Below are 21,400 nucleotides of genomic sequence, written 5' to 3' on the forward strand. Positions count from 1 at the left end.
AGTACCTATTTTCTATTGTTTCGTTGAAAATAAAACAGCAAAGTCCATTTGGCTGTCATCTGTTTTAATTATGAGACACAATTGTGTCAAAGTCATGATTTTTTATTTCATGCTTGAAATAAGAAATGATGACTTTAAAAAAGTAGTTTTATACTTGTGAGTGTTGATGACAGCTTTGCAACACTTGATATTCTAGTTTCAAGCATGTTTTACTCAATATAGGTCATCAAATCTCAGCAATAAGCTGTAATATCTTACTGAGATCATTTAGGACCAAAACACTTAAAACAAGTAAAACACTCTAACATAAAATCTGCTTAGTGAGAAGAATTATCTTATCAGACAGAAAATAAGCAAATGTCACCCTAATTTGAGATATTTCATCTTACTTAGATTTCAGTTTCTGCAGTGTAGCAGGAAAAACTTGTGTTGCAAAACACTGTAATGTATTGAAAACAATTTATGCCCTTCGTAACAACTCAGTTTTAACATGTAACTTGCCTTTTTCAAAAGAAAAACATTTAGATAAGAAATAATGCATTAGAAACAGTTGACAATAGAATCTACTACTAACAACTACCCAATTTTTATGAAGTTAAGTACCGTACTTTGCGGACTATGGAGCGCACCGGTATTTACATTTTAGAAAATAATTACATTTTTTTACATATATTAGTCATACCGGACTATAAGCCGTAGATATATATCTGTTTGTAAAATGTTGTAAATGTTAAACCTTCATAGTTTCCAAACGGTGCCTGTAACACAGCAGTAAAACGGCCGATCAAACAAAACAGAAGTTATCGTCATGAACCCACTAGCTGCTGCGGAAGCTACACTGCAAAAAGTCAGTGTTCAAAAACAAGAAAAAAAAAATACAAAAGTTAGGGTTCTCCCACCCCCTGATCTAGAATATTCTCTAATAACTCTTAACATTGAGCAAGTCTGCTTTGAGATGTATGAGTATGAGTGAATTTGGAACAATATTGAACATGGGAATCAAAATACTGTTTTTTGCAATATCTCTTAGCACGGACTTCTTACAGTTCAATTGTACGAGGTTTTCGCCACGTCACTCACGTCTTCTTTTGGCCCCGACCCCCAGGCTCTGGAGAGCGAGTTCGTGTCCTGCCAGCTCCACCAGTGGATCGATCTGATCTTCGGCTACAAGCAGCAAGGGCCCGAGGCCACCAGAGCCCTCAACGTGTTCTACTATCTCACCTATGAGGGCGCCGTCAACTTGAACTCCATCAGTGAGCCCGTGCTCCGAGAGGTGAGGCTTGCCAACACTGCACATGTCCCTTTGGCCCTCGGTCTGCATCCTATACTACCCTTGCATACCACATGCTTATTGGCTTTCTGACTCCAAGTAAGTCTTCCTTGGACGATTTAAACTCGAGATGGACCGATTATCTGCACCGGTATTTGTCATTTTGTGTAAACCAGTGTTTTTCAACCACTCACTTTTCAACCAGAATGCTGGATGACAGCAAAGACTTACTGTGGTGCAAAGACGGCGTCCACAATGTAGGATAGGATAGGACTTTATTGTCATTGCACAAGTACAACGAAACTATGTTTTCAGCACAAACCCGTTCAAGATTAGACAAACAAACCGTGTACAGGGTTACAGAACGGGAACGCTTATGGGTCGCCAAAGGCACCCCGTAAAAGAGGAGAAAAAAGGTAAAACGCTGGGGAAGAAGATGAGTAAAAAAAATACATTCTAGACTGGGCTCCTAAGAGGGCCTAGTCTGGAGTGGGAAAAAACCTCCATGCCGTGCACATAAACATGTTACATATAATCAGGACAACTCGCAACAGAGGGGCGGGCGGGGAGTTGGGGCCCTGGAGGTCGACTGCTGCTATGAAGCGCTGCCAGCCGTCCATCACCCCGAGGGGAATCAAGCGGTGGTGAAGGCGTGGGGTGGGGTACATCCGAACATGACACGACAATCAACAATGTCCCCACAAAGAAGGATAAAAAAACAACTGAAGTAGTCTTGATTACTAAAACAATGTAGATGCGGGAAATATCGCTCAAAGGAAGACATGGAAAATTACCAAAAAAAGACAAGAAGCCACCAAAATAGGAGCGCAAGACAAGAAGTAAAACACTACACACAAAAAAACAGCAAAAAACTCTAAATAAGTCAGGGTGTGATGTGACAGGTGGTGACAGTACACCTTACTTTGAGACAAGAGCTATAGTGGTGCATGCTTGGTTATGCTTTAAAGTCATATCCAACAAATGCGACAACGACTTTTTACTGTCAGCTGAGTTTTGTTTTTTAATGATTTCTGCTGGTGGTGTGCCTCTGGATTTTTTCAACACAAAAAATGTGCCTTGGCTCAAAAAAGGTTGAAAAACACTGGTGTAAACAATGCACACCGAGGCACAACACACGGCATGCTAGCAGCTAACGGGCTAGGATAGCGCACAATTTGTTTTGTTTTTAACCCCTTCTTAACCCTGAACGTACATTGAAAATACACGCAACCCTAACGGAGCTACGATAGACTGACCATACGTCCTCTTTTCACCGGACATGTCCTCTTTTGCGGAGCTGTCAGGGCGGAGTTTCTTAAATGCCTAAAATGTACGGCATTTTGAGTTAGGGTTGCGTGTATTTTCAATGTACGTTCAGGGTTAAGAAGGGGTTAAAAACAAAACAAACAGCAGCATTGGTGAGGGAGGGGCAGAGACAGAGAGAGAGAGAGAGAGAGAGAGAGAGAGAGAGTTATGATAAACGCGCATGCGTCGCCAGGCTCTGCTTTTTATCCATAGATTTATCACATTAAAATTTTTATTATCCATAGCAGGGGTGTCAAAAGTGTGCCCCGGAGGCCATTTGCGGCCCACAGCTAATGTTTTAAAGGCCCACGGCACATTCTAAAAATACTATTAAAATAAACAAAAACATAATAAAAGTGAAATAAAAAAGCTTAAAGGTTAAATGTAACTTAGAAAAAGTTGCAATGTTGACTAATAAAACAAAGCTGGGTTTTTTTTCTTTCAAACTGTCATTGCTCAAAACATAATATTGAATCAAAATCAATGTTATTATGAATTATTGACCTATCCAAGGTTCCCATTACTTCACATCAAATATTACACTAAGAAAAATATTTTTGGTGGAAGATTTTGCAAATTTGGTAAATAAATAACCCAAAAAATGTATATTTTGTTGTTTTCTTACTGTACCAAAAATGAACCAAACCGTGACCTCTAAACCGAACCGGAATTTTTATGTACCGTTACACCCCTAACAAATAGTAATAACCATTGCTCAAGCCCTTTTTCCCTGCATGAGAAAAGTTCTTTTTTTTTTTTTTTCTAATTAATTTAAGAATTAAATTACTGTTTTTTTTTCTTCTATAATTCTATATCTGACAGGTAATTTATTCGAGTTTTTGTGAGAATTCTTCTCCGGTCTTCTCAGCTGATTTTACTGCCTATACTTCAGTCAAATTTGCCAACCCTCCCGAATTTTCCGGGAGACTCCCGAAATTCAGCGCCTCTCCCGAAAACCTCCCGGGACAAATATTCTCCCGAAAATCTCCTGATTTTCAGCCGGAGCTGGAGGCCACGCCCCCTCCAGCTCCATGCGGACCTGAGTGAGGACAGCCTTGACGGGAGGACAACAGGGTGACAGGAAATAAATCATCCAGACTAGAGATAAATTGTATTATTCTGTTTATCTTACCTAAAAATAAAAATATTTGTTAATTAAAAAAAAAATAATAATAATAATAATTTTTACTATATTTTGCTAAAAACATCAAAATTAATTTTATTTTTATTTGTATTTTTTCTGACTCCTTATTACATCCAGCCATAGAATTATACATTAAAATAAACATATTTGAAATAATTAATTATAAATGATCATAATAATTCATTTAAAATGACCATATTTAATTATTAAAATAATTGCTTGTTTATCAACAACTTTAGCATTTTATTCATTACATTTTGAAGCTCTCAGAAGCCAAGTTATGTTATATTCCTTAATATTTATTTATGCAAGTTTGAAGTATCAATTATCTAAACACAGTTTTGTTTGCATATTTTCAGGATGTAGATATATATATATATATATATATATATATATATATATATATATATATATATATATATATATATATATATATATATATATATATATATATATATATGTATGTGTGGGAAAAAAATCACAAGACTACTTCATCTCTACAGGCCTGTTTCATGAGGGGGTTCCCTCAATCATCAGGAGATTTTAATGGGAGCATTCACATACCATGGTTTATATAGGGCACAGAGTGGGTGGGTACAGGCTGGCGTAGGGGCGTGGTGATTGGCTCATGTGTTACCTAGGAGGTGTTTCCGTCTGTGGCGGCATGCTGATACAATTTCGCTGCGCTTGTTGAGGGATGACAGGTCTGGACGGTATATAATAAACAGTTTCTCTTTCAAGCATAGGTTGCATCTTTTATTACCACTATTGTAAGGTATTGCGCTCTACTACGGTATCGAGCACTATTTTTTGGATAACCTTATTAAGACATATATATATATATATATATATATATATATATATATATATATATATATATATATATATATATATATATATATATATATATATATATATATATATATCTACATCCTGAAAATATGCAAACAAAACTGTGTTTAGATCATTGATACTTCAAACTTGCATAAATAAATATTAAGGAATATAACATATATATATATATATATATATATATATATATATATATATATATATATATATATATGAAATACTTGACTTGGTGAATATATATATATATATATATATATATATATATATGTATATATATATATATATATATATATATATATATATATATATATATATATATATATATATATATATATATATATATATATATATATATATATATACATCCTGAAAATATGCAAACAAAACTGTTTAGATAATTGATACTTCAAACTTGCATAAATAAATATTAAGGAATATAACATATATATATATATATATATATATATATATATATATATATATATATATATATATATATGAAATACTTGACTTGGTGAATATATATATATATATATATATATATATATATATATATCTACATCCTGAAAATATGCAAACAAAACTGTTTAGATAATTGATACTTCAAACTTGCATAAATAAATATTAAGGAATATAACATATATATATATATATATATATATATATATATATATATATATATATATGTATATATATATATATATATATATGAAATACTTGACTTGGTGAATATATATATATATATATATATATCTACATCCTGAAAATATGCAAACAAAACTGTGTTTAGATAATTGATACTTCAAACTTTCATAAATAAATATTAAGGAATATAACATAACTTGGCTTCTGAGAGCTTCAAAATGTAATGAATAAAATGCTAAAGTTGTTGATAAACAAGCAATTATTTTAATAATTAAATATGGTCATTTTAAATGAATTATTAATTATTAATATTTTAAATGAATAATTAATTATTATATATATATATATATATATATGAAATACTTGACTTAGTGAATTCTAGTTGTCAATATACTCCTCCCCTCTTAACCACGCCCCCAACCACGCCCCGCCCCACCCCCGACCACGCCCCCACCCCCCACCTCCCACCTCCCGAAATCGGAGGTCTCAATGTTGGCAAGTATGCCTATAGTATACCAGAGCTAACTTTTACTGCAAATTAATATCACCTCCAAATATCAGACATCGGTCTCCTTGACTACGAACAATCAGTATCGGCCTTGAAAAAGAACAATGTCCAATTTGAACACCCTACCCAAGTAGCCAGATATTGTTCTTTGACCTACATTCCTTGAGCATGCTGAGTCAGGGGTAAGTACACAAGAGCATTATCACAAATGGACATGTAATGCGATTATTATAAGAGCATAGAGATTAGTTGTTAAATTGTCTGCATGCTCGGCCAACAAGACTCCGGGCGAGTATCGCTGAGCGAAGCACTCCGCCATGTCCTCCGCTTCCAACGCCTTCAAGCCTCCTCCTTCCTCGGCGTCCGTTCATTATTCATGCCCTCTGCTCCCGCCCCCCATTTAGCCTGCCCGAAAGCGACACGCACTAAACACTGCGCTGAAAAGAAAAAAGGAACAAACAACTTCCTGACAAGTTCACCAATCCCATGTAAAGTTAAAAGGCTGCGTGGTGCTGTTTCCATTTGCCCTTCTCGTGTGGATCATCTTGTAATCATTATCAGATCATTCTCCGCTTGAAAAAATGTGGCTGGGAAGGAAGTCCATGAAGAAAGTATCTGGCACCTCCAGAAAAAATACTCCAACAGTTTTATAGCTAATTTATTACAGGTGGAAAACTCTAATCTTCTGCGCTATAAGCACTATTTATTACAGGGAAATATTTTATTTGTTGTTGGTTTTTTTTATTCAGATAATCATTTTATAGTTTATGGCTGGAGAGTAAGACTGAGGGTTTTGGTGGGATCATACGGGGTTCCCTGTATGAACTAGCGGTGGGGAGACTCATAACCCATTTTTTTGTTCAAAACCTAACAGAGCATAACAATTGTCCAAGAAACCGCTCACATGCCAAAAAAAACTGGTAAACTGGGGCCCTCGTATCCTAAGGTACTCAAGAGTCAAATCATATATCTGTTGGAACTATTAGTCAAAGCATATCATATGTGTTGGAACTAAGAGTCAAAGCACATCATATCTGTTGGAACTAAGAGTCAAAGCATATATGTGTTGGAACTAAGAGTCAAAGCATATCATATGTGTTGGAACTAAGATTTAAAGCATACATCAGTTGGAACTAAGAGTCAAATCATATATGTGTTGGAACTAAGACTCAAATCAAATATGTGTTGGAACTATGAGTCAAAGCATATCATATGTGTTGGAACTAAGATTTAAAGCATAAATCAGTTGGAACTAAGAGTCAAATCATATATGTGTTGGAACTAAGACTCAAATCAAATATGTGTTGGAACTATGAGTCAAAGCATATATGTGTTGGAACTAAGAGTCAAAGCATATCATATGTGTTGGAACTAAGATTTAAAGCATATATCAGTTGGAAGTCAGATTTAAAGCATATATCTGTTGGAACTAAGAGTCAAATCATATGTGTGTTGGAACTAAGACTCAAATCATATATGTGTTGGAACCATGAGTCAAAGCATATCATATGTGTTGGAACTAAGAGTCAAAGCATATCATATGTGTTGGTACTAAGAGTCAAAACACATCATATCTGTTGGAACTAAGAGTCAAAGCATATATGTGTTGGAACTAAGAGTCAAAGCATATCATTTGTGTTGGAACTAAGAGTCAAAGCATATCATATGTGTTGGAACTAAGATTTAAAGCATATATCAGTTGGAACTAAGATTTAAAGCATATATCTGTTGGAACTAAGAGTCAAATCATATATGTGTTGGAACTAAGACTCAAATCATATATGTGTTGGAACTATGAGTCAAAGCATATCATATGTGTTGGAACTATGAGTCAAAGCATATCATATGTGTTGGAACTAAGAGTCAAAGCATATCATATGTGTTTGAACTAAGAGTCAAAGCATATTATATGTGTTGGAACTAAGATTTAAAGCATATATCTGTTGGAACTAAGAGTCAAATCATATATGTGTTGGAACTAAGACTCAAATCATATATGTGTTAGAACTAAGAGTCAAAGCATATCATATGTGTTGGAACTAAGAGTCAAAGCATATTATATTTGTTGGAACTAAGAGTCAAAGCATATTATATTTGTTGGAACTAAGAGTCAAAGCATATCATATGTGTTGGAACTAAGATTTAAAGCATATATCAGTTGGAACTAAGATTTAAAGCATACATCTGTTGGAACTAAGAGTCAAATCATATATGTGTTGGAACTAAGACTCAAATCATATATGTGTTGGAACTAAGAGTCAAAGCATATTATATTTGTTGGAACTAAGAGTCAAAGCATATTATATTTGTTGGAACTAAGAGTCAAAGTATATCATGCTGTATGTGTTGAAAGAGAGAGTCAAAGCATATCATATGTGTTGGAACTAAGAGTCAAAGCATATATGTGTTGGAATTAAGAGTCAAAGCATATTATATTTGTTGGACCTAAGAGTCAAAGCATATCATGTGTTGGAACTAAGAGTCAAAGCATATCATATCTGTTGGAACTAAGATTTAAAGCATATATCTGTTGGAACTAAGAGTCAAATCATATTTGTGTTGGAACTAAGACTCAAATCTTATCATATGTGTTGGAACTAAGAGTCAAAGCATATCTTATGTGTTGGAACTAAGAGTCAAAGCATATATGTGTAGGAACTAAGAGTCAAAGCATATCATATGTGTTGGAACTAAGAGTCAAAGCATATCATATGTGTAGGAACTAAGAGTCAAAGCATATATCTGTTGGAACTAAGAGTCAAAGCATATCATATGTGTAGGAACTAAGAGTCAAAGCATATATCTGTTGGAACTAAGAGTCAAAGTATATTATATTTGTTGGAACTAAGAGTCAAAGCATATATTATGTGTTGGAACTAAGAGTCAAAGCATATATGTGTAGGAACTAAGAGTCAAAGCATATCATATGTGTTGGAACTAAGAGTCAAAGCATATCATATGTGTAAGAACTAAGAGTCAAAGCATATATCTGTTGGAACTAAGAGTCAAAGCATATCATATGTGTAGGAACTAAGAGTCAAAGCATATATCTGTTGGAACTAAGAGTCAAAGTATATTATATTTGTTGGAACTAAGAGTCAAAGCATATCATGTGTTGGAACTAAGAGTCAAAGCATATCATATCTGTTGGAACTAAGATTTAAAGCATATCATGTGTTGGAACTAAGACTCAAATCATATATGTGTTGGAACTAAGTCAAAGCATATCATATGTGTTGGAACTAAGAGTCAAAACATATAATATCTGTTGGAACTAAGAGTCAAAGCATATTATATTTGTTGGAACTAAGAGTCAAAGCATATCATGTGTTGGAACTAAGAGTCAAGGCATATCATATCTGTTGGAACTAAGATTTAAAGCATATATCTGTTGTAACTAAGAGTCAAATCATATATGTGTTGGAACTAAGACTCAAATCATATATGTGTTGGAACTAAGAGTCAAAGCATATCATATGTGTTGGAAGTAAGAGTCAAAGCATATTATATTTTTTGGAACTAAGAGTCAAAGCATATTCTATTTGTTGGAACTAAGAGTCAAAGCATATTATATTTGTTGGAACTAAGAGTCAACGCAAATCATATCTGTTGGAACTAAGAGTCAAAGCCTCTTCTATTTGTTGGAACTAAGAGTCAAAGCATATCATGCTGTATGTGTTGAAAGAGAGAGTCAAAGCATATATGTGTTGGAACTAAGAGTCAAAGCATATCATATGTGTTGGAACTAAGAGTCAAAGCATATCATATGTGTTGGAACTAAGAGTCAAAGCATATCATATGTGTTGGAACTAAGATTTAAAGCATATATCAGTTGGAACTAAGATTTAAAGCATATATCTGTTGGAACTAAGAGTCAAATCATATATGTGTTGGAACTAAGACTCAAATCAAATATGTGTTGGAACTATGAGTCAAAGCAAATCATATGTGTTAGAACTAAGAGTCAAAGCATATCATATGTGTTGGAACTAAGATTTAAAGCATATATCAGTTGGAACTAAGATTTAAAGCATATATCTGTTGGAACTAAGATTTAAAGCATATATCTGTTGGAACTAAGAGTCAAATCATATATGTGTTGGAACTAAGACTCAAATCATATATGTGTTGGAACCATGAGTCAAAGCATATATGTGTTGGAAGTAAGAGTCAAAGCACATCATATCTGTTGAAACTAAGAGTCAAAGCATATATGTGTTGGAAGTAAGAGTCAAAGCATATCATATGTGTTGGAACTAAGATTTAAAGCATATATCAGTTGGAACTAAGATTTAAAGCATATATCTGTTGGAACTAAGAGTCAAATCATATATGTGTTGGAACTAAGACTCAAATCATATTTGTGTTAGAACTAAGAGTCAAAGCATATCATATGTGTTGGAACTAAGAGTCAAAGCATATTATATTTGTTGGAACTAAGAGTCAAAGCATATTATATTTGTTGGAACTAAGAGTCAAAGCATATTATATTTGTTGGAACTAAGAGTCAAAGCATAGCATGCTATATGTGTTGAAAGCGAGAGTCAAAGCATATCATATGTGTTGGAACTAAGAGTTAAAGCATATATGTGTTGGAACTACGAGTCAAAGCATATTATATTTGTTGGAACTAAGAGTCAAAGCATATCATGTGTTGGAACTAAGAGTCAAAGCAAATCATATCTGTTGGAACTAAGATTTAAAGCATATATCTGTTGGAACTAAGAGTCAAATCATATATGTGTTGGAACTAAGACTCAAATCATATATGTGTTGGAACTAAGAGTCAAAGCATACCATATGTGTTGGAACTAAGAGTCAAAGCATATCATATCTGTTGGAACTAAGAGTCAAAGCATATTATATTTGTTGGAACTAAGAGTCAAAGCATATCATGTCTTAGAACTAAGAGTCAAAGCATATATCTGTTGGAACTAAGATTTAAAGCATATATCTGTTGGAACTAAGAGTCAAATCATATATGTGTTGGAACTAAGACTCAAATATTATGTGTTAGAACTAAGAGTCAAAGCATATCATATGTGTTGGAACTAAGAGTCAAAGCATATTATATTTGTTGGAACTAAGAGTCAAAGCATATTATATTTGTTGGAACTAAGAGTCAAAGCATAGCATGCTGTATGTGTTGAAAGAGAGAGTCAAAGCATATCATATGTGTTGGAACTAAGAGTTAAAGCATATATGTGTTGAAACTAAGAGTCAAAGCATATTATATTTGTTGGAACTAAGAGTCAAAGCATATCATGTGTTGGAACTAAGAGTCAAAGCATATCATATCTGTTGGAACTAAGATTTAAATCATATATCTGTTGGAACTAAGAGTCAAATCATATGTGTGTTGGAACTAAGACTCAAATCTTATCATATGTGTTGGAACTAAGAGTCAAAGCATATCTTATGTGTTGGAACTAAGAGTCAAAGCATATATGTGTTGGAACTAAGAGTCAAAGCATATCATATGTGTTGGAACTAAGATTTAAAGCATATATCAGTTGGAACTAAGATTTAAAGCATATATCTGTTGGAACTAAGATTTAAAGCATATATCTGTTGGAACTAAGAGTCAAATCATATATGTGTTGGAACTAAGACTCAAATCATATATGTGTTGGAACCATGAGTCAAAGCATATCATATATGTTGGAACTAAGAGTCAAAGCATATATGTGTTGGAACTAAGAGTCAAAGCATATCATATGTGTTGGAACTAAGATTCAAAGCATATATCAGTTGGAACTAAGATTTAAAGCATATATCTGTTGGAACTAAGGGTCAAATCATATATGTGTTGGAACTAAGACTCAAATCATATATGTGTTGGAACTATGAGTCAAAGCATATCATATGTGTTGGAACTAAGAGTCAAAGCATATATGTGTTGGAACTAAGAGTCAAAGCATATATCTGTTGGAACTAAGATTTAAAGCATATATCTGTTGGAACTAAGAGTCAAATCATATATGTGTTGGAACTAAGACTCAAATCATATATGTGTTGGAACTAAGAGTCAAAGCATACCATATGTGTTGGAACTAAGAGTCAAAGCATATCATATCTGTTGGAACTAAGAGTCAAAGCATATTATATTTGTTGGAACTAAGAGTCAAAGCATATCATGTCTTAGAACTAAGAGTCAAAGCATATATCTGTTGGAACTAAGATTTAAAGCATATATCTGTTGGAACTAAGAGTCAAATCATATATGTGTTGGAACTAAGACTCAAATCATATATGTGTTAGAACTAAGAGTCAAAGCATATCATATGTGTTGGAACTAAGAGTCAAAGCATATTATATTTGTTGGAACTAAGAGTCAAAGCATATTATATTTGTTGGAACTAAGAGTCAAAGCATATTCTATTTGTTGGAACTAAGAGTCAAAGCATATTATATGTGTTGGAACTAAGAGTCAATGCATATCATATCTGTTGGAACTAAGATTTAAAGCACATATCTGTTGTAACTAAGACTCAAATCATATATGTGTTGGAACTAAGAGTCAAAGCATATCATATGTGTTGGAACTAAGAGTCAAAGCATATTATATTTGTTGGAACTAAGAGTCAAAGCATATTATATTTGTTGGAACTAAGAGTCAAAGCATATCATATGTGTTGGAACTAAGAGTCAAAGCATATCATAAGTGTTGGAAAAAATGTGGCTGTGAAGGAAGTCCATGTGGAATGCTCTAGAGCCCCTGACCACCTGAGGGCACCGCAGACTGTGGATGCTTTTTTTTTTTTTAAAAGGCTTAAAAACCCTTCTTTTCTAGAAAAGCCTTTTTTTACATATATGCGTGCTACTTCTAATTTTTATTTTTATTATCTTTTTACTTATTTGTTTAATACACTGTAGCACTTTGAGGTTGTTTGCTCAATGGAAAGTGCTTTCTACAAATAAAATCTATTATTATTATTATTATTAAAAGATGGCGGCATTATATAAACAATAACACACCTTTTCAGTGTCTATGTCCGTGTTCTATGAAAACTATTTGTTGAATACAAAACATTATCAATCTATAATAATAATACATTTTATTTGGTATAGCGCTTTTCAGAGTACTCAAAGACGCTTTACAGGATAAAAAAAAATTAAAATATAAAACAGTTCAGAGTAATAATAATATAAAATACAGGAAATATAAAAGCAGTACATTGTAAAATACATAAAAACACTGAACATTTACAAGACACAGAACACTAATTACAGGTTAATAGCAGATCTGAAGAGGTATAAGTCAACCGCACCGTTTTAAAAGCCGCAGGGTTCACAGCGTGGGAAAACGGTGGCGGCTTATAGTCCGGAAAATACGGCCTGTGCAGTGCTGTTGGTGTAATAAATGGGTCTGCATGATAAAAAGTGAAAACAAGCCTCCAGTTAATACACCGGCAATAAAGACTGAAGGCAACGGTCCAAATGTTGCACGGAGATGGGACTTGGGCGTTTATGAGGAGACTGAGCCGCCATCTTTGCTCCCGTGTTCAGATGCCCTTCATGCTCGATGACTGGAGCCTCGCTGGCACCAGGGGTGGATCTTTGATTTATCACCTCATTCGCCCTAATTCCCATCCAGATGTGCTTTGGCCTATAACCGAGCACACTCACACACAGAGAGGCATGCACTCATGCAGATTCATTGCCAGGCAGTAGCGGCCATTTGCACACACACACACACACACACACACACACACACACACACACACACACACTGAATAGTCCAAGCCATTACCCACTCTTTTGGTTTATACATAGTCCACTGTAATGGATCACTGGTTCTTCATTATTTCTGTGGATCATAAATACATGCACATGCATTCAAGGTACCATCAAGTGACTGGTGCGTGTGATTTAGTATGCATAAAAAAAGGAAAAGTGCAAGGTTATGATTATAGCATTCCCTTTACCTGCACTGCAAAAAGTGAAATCTAAGTAAGATGAAATATGTCAAATAAGGGTGATATTTGCTTATTTTCTATCTGATAAGATAATTCTTCTCACTAAGCAGATTTTATGTTAGAGTGTTTTACTTGTTTTAAGTGTTCTAAATGATCTCAGTAAGATATTACAGCTTGTTGCTGAGATTTGATGACCTATATTGAGTAAAACATGCTTGAAACTAGAATATCAAGTGTTGCAAAGCTGTGTCATCAACACTCACAAGTATAAAACTACTTTTTTTTAAAGTCGTCATTTCTTATTTCAAGCATGAAATTTAAAAAAATCATGACTTTGACACAATTGTGTCTCATAATTAAAACAGATGACAGCCAAATGGACTTTGCTGTTTTATTTTCAATGAAACAATAGAACATACGTACTCATATAGTAGTGCAGTTGGCACAGTACAGTAAACTGACAGTTAATATTTTAACATTTCTAACAATTTTGAGCAGAAATAGTTCATGCACATTCAGATAAATTCTTCAAAATTACAATTAAAACATTTTTGGCCGGGGGGCGGGCTGTACATATGCGCACTAATTGACTGAAAGAGCACGCACTTGGCGCGATGATGTCATGTTATCCATGGAAAAATGCATTTTTAGACAATATGATTTGCCTGAGCGGCTCGGAGACCCCGAGAGCAGAGGTGGGTAGAGTAGCCAGAAATTGTACTCAAGTAAGAGTACTGTTACTTTAGAGATTTATTACTCAAGTAAAAGTAAGGAGTAGTCACCCAAATATTTACTTGAGTAAAAGTAAAAAGTATGTTGTGAAAAAACTACTCAAGTACTGAGTAACTGATGAGTAACATATACACACACACACACTATATATATATATATATATATATATATATATATATATATATACATATATATACACACACATATATATATATATACACACACATATATATATATATACACACACATATATATATATACAGTATATAATTTATATTTATTTATTTTGCCTTTTTTGTTTACATGTTAAAGGTGTTTTAATGAATATACATGCATGTTTAACACATATAGATTCCTTTCTTTCATGAAGACAAGAATATAAGTTGGTGTATTACCTGATTCTGATGACTTGCATTGATTGGAATCAGACAGTAGTGATGATAACGTCCACGTTTTCAAATGGAGGAGAAGAAAAGTTCCTCCTTTCTGTCTAATACCACATGAAAGTGGTTGGTTTTTGGCATCTTATTTGTCCAGCTTCCATATTCGTTTTTATACACTTTACAAGAAATATATTGGCGTGGCGTCAAACTCCGTAGCTTGCTAGCTTGTTTGCGCTGGCTTTCGGAGACTCTTGTTTTGAAAGCGCAGGCGCGATGGAGCGGCACTTTTATTGTGAAGACAGGAACTGTACAGTCAGTCTTTAGGCTTGTGACGGGGTTTACGGTTGAAATAAAAAATGGTCTTTTTTCCTTCACACTTTTGATTGATTGATTGGAACTTGTATTAGTAGATTGCACAGTACAGTACATATTCCGTACAATTGACCACTAAATGGTAACACCCGAATAAGTTTTTCCACTTGTTTAAGTCAGGTCATGTGACCACCTGGCTCTGTTTGATTGGTCCAACGTCACCAGTGACTGCATCTGATTGGTGGAACGGAGTGAACGTCACCAGTGACTGTATTTGTTGAAACGCAGGCACTATGAAGGTCTGTCTGACAGACCAAAACAAACAAAGCGTGCATTAACAGATCGATAAAAATTAGTAGCGAGTAGCGAGCTGAATGTAGATAAAAGTAGCGGAGTAAAAGTAGCGTTTCTTCTCTATAAATATACTCAAGTAAAAGTAAAAGTATGTTGCATTAAAACTACTCTTAGAAGTACAATTTATCCCAAAAGTTACTCAAGTAGATGTAACGGAGTAAATGTAGCGCGTTACTACCCACCTCTGCCCGAGAGTAACAAGCGCTTGCCCTGTTGCCTTTCCATTAAGAACAATAAATTAGTTTTTAGTATAAGTTTGCTGGTTTCAGGAAATGTAATGGCGAGCGCATATCATTATGTCAAGATAATGGCACTAGCATTTACTTCATTTAAGAATATTTTTCAACATATTGAGCAAAAAAAGTCTCTTTTTTTTCTACCAAGAAAAGTGCACTTGTTATTAGTGAGAATATACTTATTTTAAGCTATTTTTGGGTTCATTGAAGTTAGCTAATAATAGTATATTCTCGGGCAAAAATCAACAGGAAGTTGGCAATTCCCCCTTCAAGACAAAAAAAAGTACTAAAAACAGTAACTTTTGCCTCTTTGAGCTGTATTTTCACCCTCTTAACATGCTTCAAAACTCACCAAACTGAACACACACATCAGGACTGGCAAAAATTGCGATCTACCGTATTTTCCGCACCATAAGGCGCCCTGGGTTATAAGCCGCGCCTTCAATGAACGGCATATTTCAAAACTTTGTCCACCAATAAGCCGCCCTGTGTTATAAGCCGCATCTAACTGCGCTAAAGGAATGTCAAAAAAACAGTCAGATAGGTCAGTCAAACTTTAATAATATATTAAAAACCAGCGTTCTAACAACTCTGTTCACTCCTAAAATGTACGCAAATGTGCAATCACAAACATACGTATATCAAAATGGACAGAGCTGCGTGAAAAAAGCCACCCGGCCTCTTCGCGTAAACTTAAACTTACCTTAACCACTCGCTCATCTTTTCTTCATCCATCCCTTCGAGTTAGCTTTTACGATGACGCCGGCTGGAAAGGTCTCTTTTGGCAAGGTCTTCCTTTTGAATATCACCATGGGTGGAAGTTTCTGGCCATTAGCATGGCAAGCTAGAACCACAGTGAAGGATGACTTCTCATTCCCTGTGGTGCGAATATTCACCGTACGTGCTCCCGTTGTATCCACAGTGCGGTTCACAGGAATATCAGTTGCTGTGAAATAGTAATCCGTGTGCGGATGGAGAGATTGCGTCTTTTCATGAACCGGATCCCGGTCGCTTAGTAGGAGCCATTTTGTGGTCTTTACAGATGTAAACACACAAAGGAAATGAAACGTACGGTGATATCCGCGCGCTTTTTCTTCTTCTACGCGGGCGGGTGGTTGCTTACAGTAGAAGAAGAGGCGCTTCCTGTTCTATGGGGGCGGGTGCTTACCTTGGCGGTTGCTTGCGTAGAAGAAGAAGCGCTTCCTGTTCTACCGGGAAAAAAGATGGCGGCTGTTTACCGAAGTTGCGAGACCGAAACTTTATGAAAATGAATCTTAATATTTATCCATATATAAAGCGCACCGGGTTATAAGGCGCACTGTCAGCTTTTGAGAAAATTTGTGGTTTTTAGGTGCGCCTTATAGTGCGGAAAATACGGTAATAAAAAAACCTAACCCCAAATCTCAAAATTGCGCTCTAGCGCAATTTTTGAATAAAACGCAGAACAAAAACTGCTCCTCGGAAGAAAAAAATGACAAAACTGCCTGTAACTCCCACTGGGAAGGTCGGAGAGACATGAAACAAAAACCTCTATGTAGGTCTCACTTAGACCTACATTTCATAAACTGACAACCCCCAGCAAAAATCAACAGGAAGTTTGCTATTCCCCCTTCAAAACAAAATGTTTGTAAAAACCGGTCACCTTCCTTCAAAAACTATCTCCTCTGAGCGCGTTTTGTCGTTTCGGCTTCAAACTAACACAGGAGAGAGATTAAACCCTTGTGATTAAAAGGACAGAAGCGCGTTTTTTTCTAACTGCTCCGGTTTTGATTTTATGAGCCTTCAAAGAACCGCTGCTGTTTTTTTAAGATGGCTGCTTAAAAGCAGGAAGCACCAATGCAGACAAGGTAGGTACACTAGACAAAAGTCTTGGGACACTTCAGACTAAAAGTAGACAAAAGTATTGGGACACTTATGACTAATACTTGACAAAAGTATTGGGACACTTAGGACTAGTTTTACTTGTTTTGGAAAGTCTTGACAAGCCAACTTTTCTTGTTCTATTGGCAGATAATTTTGCTTAGTTCAAGTAAAATACCCCTCATTTTTGTAATTTTTTTTCCCCTTGTTTTTGACTTTTTGCAGTGTATCACTTGTCTAATCCGTTATTCTTCACCTTTCACAAACACCCTCAGTCAGAGCGTTTTAATGAGTTAAATCAACCCGAGCCAGCCAAGCCGAGGCTCCTCTGCAAGGTTTTAGGAATCGTGACCCGGGTAAGTAAGAGTCCCAGGGCCTGGGCATCGTCACGGCCTGACCACGGCGGTTGTGGTGGCGGCGGCGGAGGAGGTGTCTCACTAAGCGCGTCCCTAGAGTCCGCCATTACGGAGTGACAACCGGCCCAGAGGCTGTTCTTTGTCACGGCAATGAGACGCTCATTTGTGTTCGTGTTCGATTGCCGTTAGTGCGCTTTGGATCGGAAGAGGTAGTTGACCCCGGGGGAAGTGGATCGTGTGTTCCTTCTTACTGCTGACGTTTGACCGCCTGGTCGTGTGGCGGCGGCTGCAAGTTGCCGTCTGCCACCATCCGACCTTTGCCTTACGACACTTTGCCATAAAGGAAAAGTGACTAAAATCGTTGGCGCGAATTTTGTGTTATTCTCAAATCATTTTTCAAACTCATTTAGCTGTGCTACACTTTATTGACCATAAATGATGAGCTCCAAGCACACCTGCGAAGTGAAAACCATTTCAGGTGAAGCTCATCCAGAGAATGCCAAGAGTGTGCAAAGCAGTAATCAGAGCATAGGGTGGCTATTTTGAAGAAACTAGAATATAAAACATGTTTTCAGTTATTTTTCACCTTTTTTTTGTTAAGTACATAACTCCACATGTGTTCATTCATAGTTTTGATGTGACAATCTACAATGTAAATAGTCATGAAAATAAAGAAAACCAAGAATGAGAAGGTGTGTCTAAACTTTTGACCTGTACTGTTTATTTCCGCCGCTCCCAGTCTGTGGAACGCTCTCCCTGACCACCTGAGGGCACCACAGACTGTGGATGCTTTTAAAAAAGGCTTAAAAACCCTTCTTTTTAAAAAAGCCTTTTTTTTTAGATATATGCATACTAGTTTTAGCTATTTGGCTGTTCTAGTTTTTTTAATTTTATTTTATTTTATTATGTTTTTATTTTTATATATTTTTTAATACACTGTAGCCCTTTGAGGTGTTAGAGATCGACCAATATGATTTTTTTCAGGGCCAATACCGATTATTAGTAGAAAATAAGGCCGATAGTTGGAGCAAATATTAATTTGCAGTAAAAATGAGCTGAACATGAAAATTGCAGTAAACATCTGGACAAGGCTTTAAGTTGTTGTTTTTTTTAGTTATAATTTTTAGGAAATGTCGGATCAGTAGCAACATTGTTTTAAGTGGTGCTAATGTTGTGTTTAATTTAGTAACATAAAACATGAGGGGACGTCACAAACACTTTTTATGACACTTTTGAAGCTCATGGAGAGAATGCCAAGAGTGTGCAAAGCAGTAATCAGAGCAGAGGGTGGTTATTTTGAAGAAACTAGAACATAAAACATGTTTTCAGTTATTTTTCACCTTTTTTTGTTAAGTACATAACTCCACATGTGTTCATTCATAGTTTTGATGTGACAATCTACAATGTAAATAGTCATGGAAATAAAGAAAACCAAGAATGAGAAGGTGTGTCCAAACTTTTGAACTGTACTGTATATTTCCGCCGCTCTCAGTCTGTGGAAGGCTCTCCCTGACCACCTGAGGGCACCACATACTGTGGATGCTTTTAAAAAAAGGCTTAAAAACCCTTCTTTTTTTTTCTCTTCTTTTTTTTAAAAGCCTTTTTTTTTAGATATATGCATACGGTACTAGTTTTAGCTATTTGGCTGTTCTAGTTTTTTTTTATTTTTGTTTTTTATTATATATATTTTTGTTTTTTAATACACTGTAGCACTTTGAGGTTGTTTACTCAATGTAAAGTGCTTTTTACAAATAAAATCTATTATTATTATTATTATTTAATTTTTTTACATTTAGGAATTATTAACATAAAACTACTTGGGGGGGAAACATTTTTTTATAATTTAAATTTTTTTTTAGACATGTATCTCGTGCGCACGAGAAACTTTTTCGTGAGCATGAGATACGTGTCTAAAAAAAATAAAAATAAAATAAACTTATAATTTTTTAATTTATTTTTTTAGACATGTATCTCGTGCGCACGAGAAACTTTTTATAAAGTTATAAAAATAAAAATAAATTATAATTTTTTTTAATAATTTTTTTTAGACATGTATCTAGTGCGCAGGAGAAACTTTCTCGTGCGCACAAGATACATGTCTAAAAAAATAAATTAAAAAATTATAAGTTTATTTATTTATTTTTTTTTTAGACACGTATCTCATGCTCACGAAAAAGTTTCTCGTGCGCACGAGATACATGTCTAAAAAAAAATTTAAATTATAAAAAAATGTTTCCCCCCAAGTAGTTTTATGTTAATAATTCCTAAATGTAAAAAAATTAAATAATAATAATAATAATAATAATAGATTTTATTTGTAAAAAGCACTTTACATTGAGTAAACAACCTCAAAGTGCTACAGTGTATTAAAAAAAAATATATATATATATATATAATAAAAAATAAATAAAAATAAAAATAAATAAATAAATACAATTATTAAAAAAAATGTTCCCCCCATGTCCCTTTAGGGGCTCCGTATTTATTGGATAATTCATTTGTTTGTATTTTTTCTCCATAATGAAAACATACAGTGAATAAAAAAAAAAAAGGTTAATGTTGGCTTTCACATCCTGTAATGCAGAAAACAGCAGATATATATATATATATATATATATATATATATATATATATATATATATATATATATATATATATATATATATATATATATATATATATATATATATATATATATGAGCCCTGTGATGAGGTGGTGACTTATCCAGGGTGTACCCCGCCTTCCGCCCGATTGTAGCTGAGATAGGCTCCAGCGCCCCCCGCGACCCCAAAAGGGAATAAGCGGTAGGAAATGGATGGATGGATGTAGCACTTTGAGGTTGTTTACTCAATGTAAAGTGCTTTTCACAAATAAAATCTATTATTATTATTATTATTTAATTTTTTTACATTTAGGAATTATTAACATAAAACTACTTGGGGGGAAAACATTTTTTTATAATTTTTAATTTTTTTTAGACATGTATCTCGTGCGCACGAGAAACTTTTTATAAAGTTATAAAAAAAATGTAAATTTTTTTTTTTTTTTTAAACATTTTTATTTTATTTTTTAGACATGTATCTCGTGCGCAAGAGAAACTTTCTCGTGAGCATGAGATACGTGTCTAAAAAAAAATAAAAATAAATAAATTTATAATTTTTTTCATTTATTTTAGACATGTATCTTGTGCGCACGAGAAAGTTTCTCCTGCGCACGAGATACATGTCTAAAAAAAAGGATTAAAAAAAATTATAATTTATTTTTATTTTTATAACTTTATAAAAAGTTTCTCGTACGCACGAGATACATGTCTAAAAAAAAAAGATTTAAAAAAATTATAATTTATTTTTATTTTTATAGCTTTATAAAAAGTTTCTCGTGCGCACGAGATACATGTCTAAAAAAATAAATAAATAGATACAATTATTTAAAAAAAATGTTCCCCCCATGTCCCTTTAGGGGCTCCGTATTTATTGCATAATTCATTTGTTTGTATTTTTTCTCCATAATGAAAACATACAGT

The 21,400-nt window shown here is 34.3% G+C and overlaps 1 protein-coding gene across 8 annotated transcripts in view; it reads left to right on the forward strand.

Moving 5' to 3' along the window:
* Positions 1–21,400, forward strand: part of lrba (LPS-responsive vesicle trafficking, beach and anchor containing) — a 778,336-nt gene that overhangs the window by 649,012 nt on the left and 107,924 nt on the right. For all 8 annotated transcript variants that reach the window (XM_061923000.1, XM_061922999.1, XM_061922998.1 and 5 more), the window contains one exon: positions 1,106–1,273. In XM_061923000.1, the coding sequence (XP_061778984.1) occupies positions 1,106–1,273 (168 nt within the window). The remainder of the gene's footprint in view (positions 1–1,105; positions 1,274–21,400) is intronic.

This window comes from Nerophis lumbriciformis, linkage group LG27 (genome assembly GCF_033978685.3).
Source record: "Nerophis lumbriciformis linkage group LG27, RoL_Nlum_v2.1, whole genome shotgun sequence".
Lineage (NCBI taxonomy): Eukaryota > Metazoa > Chordata > Actinopteri > Syngnathiformes > Syngnathidae > Nerophis > Nerophis lumbriciformis.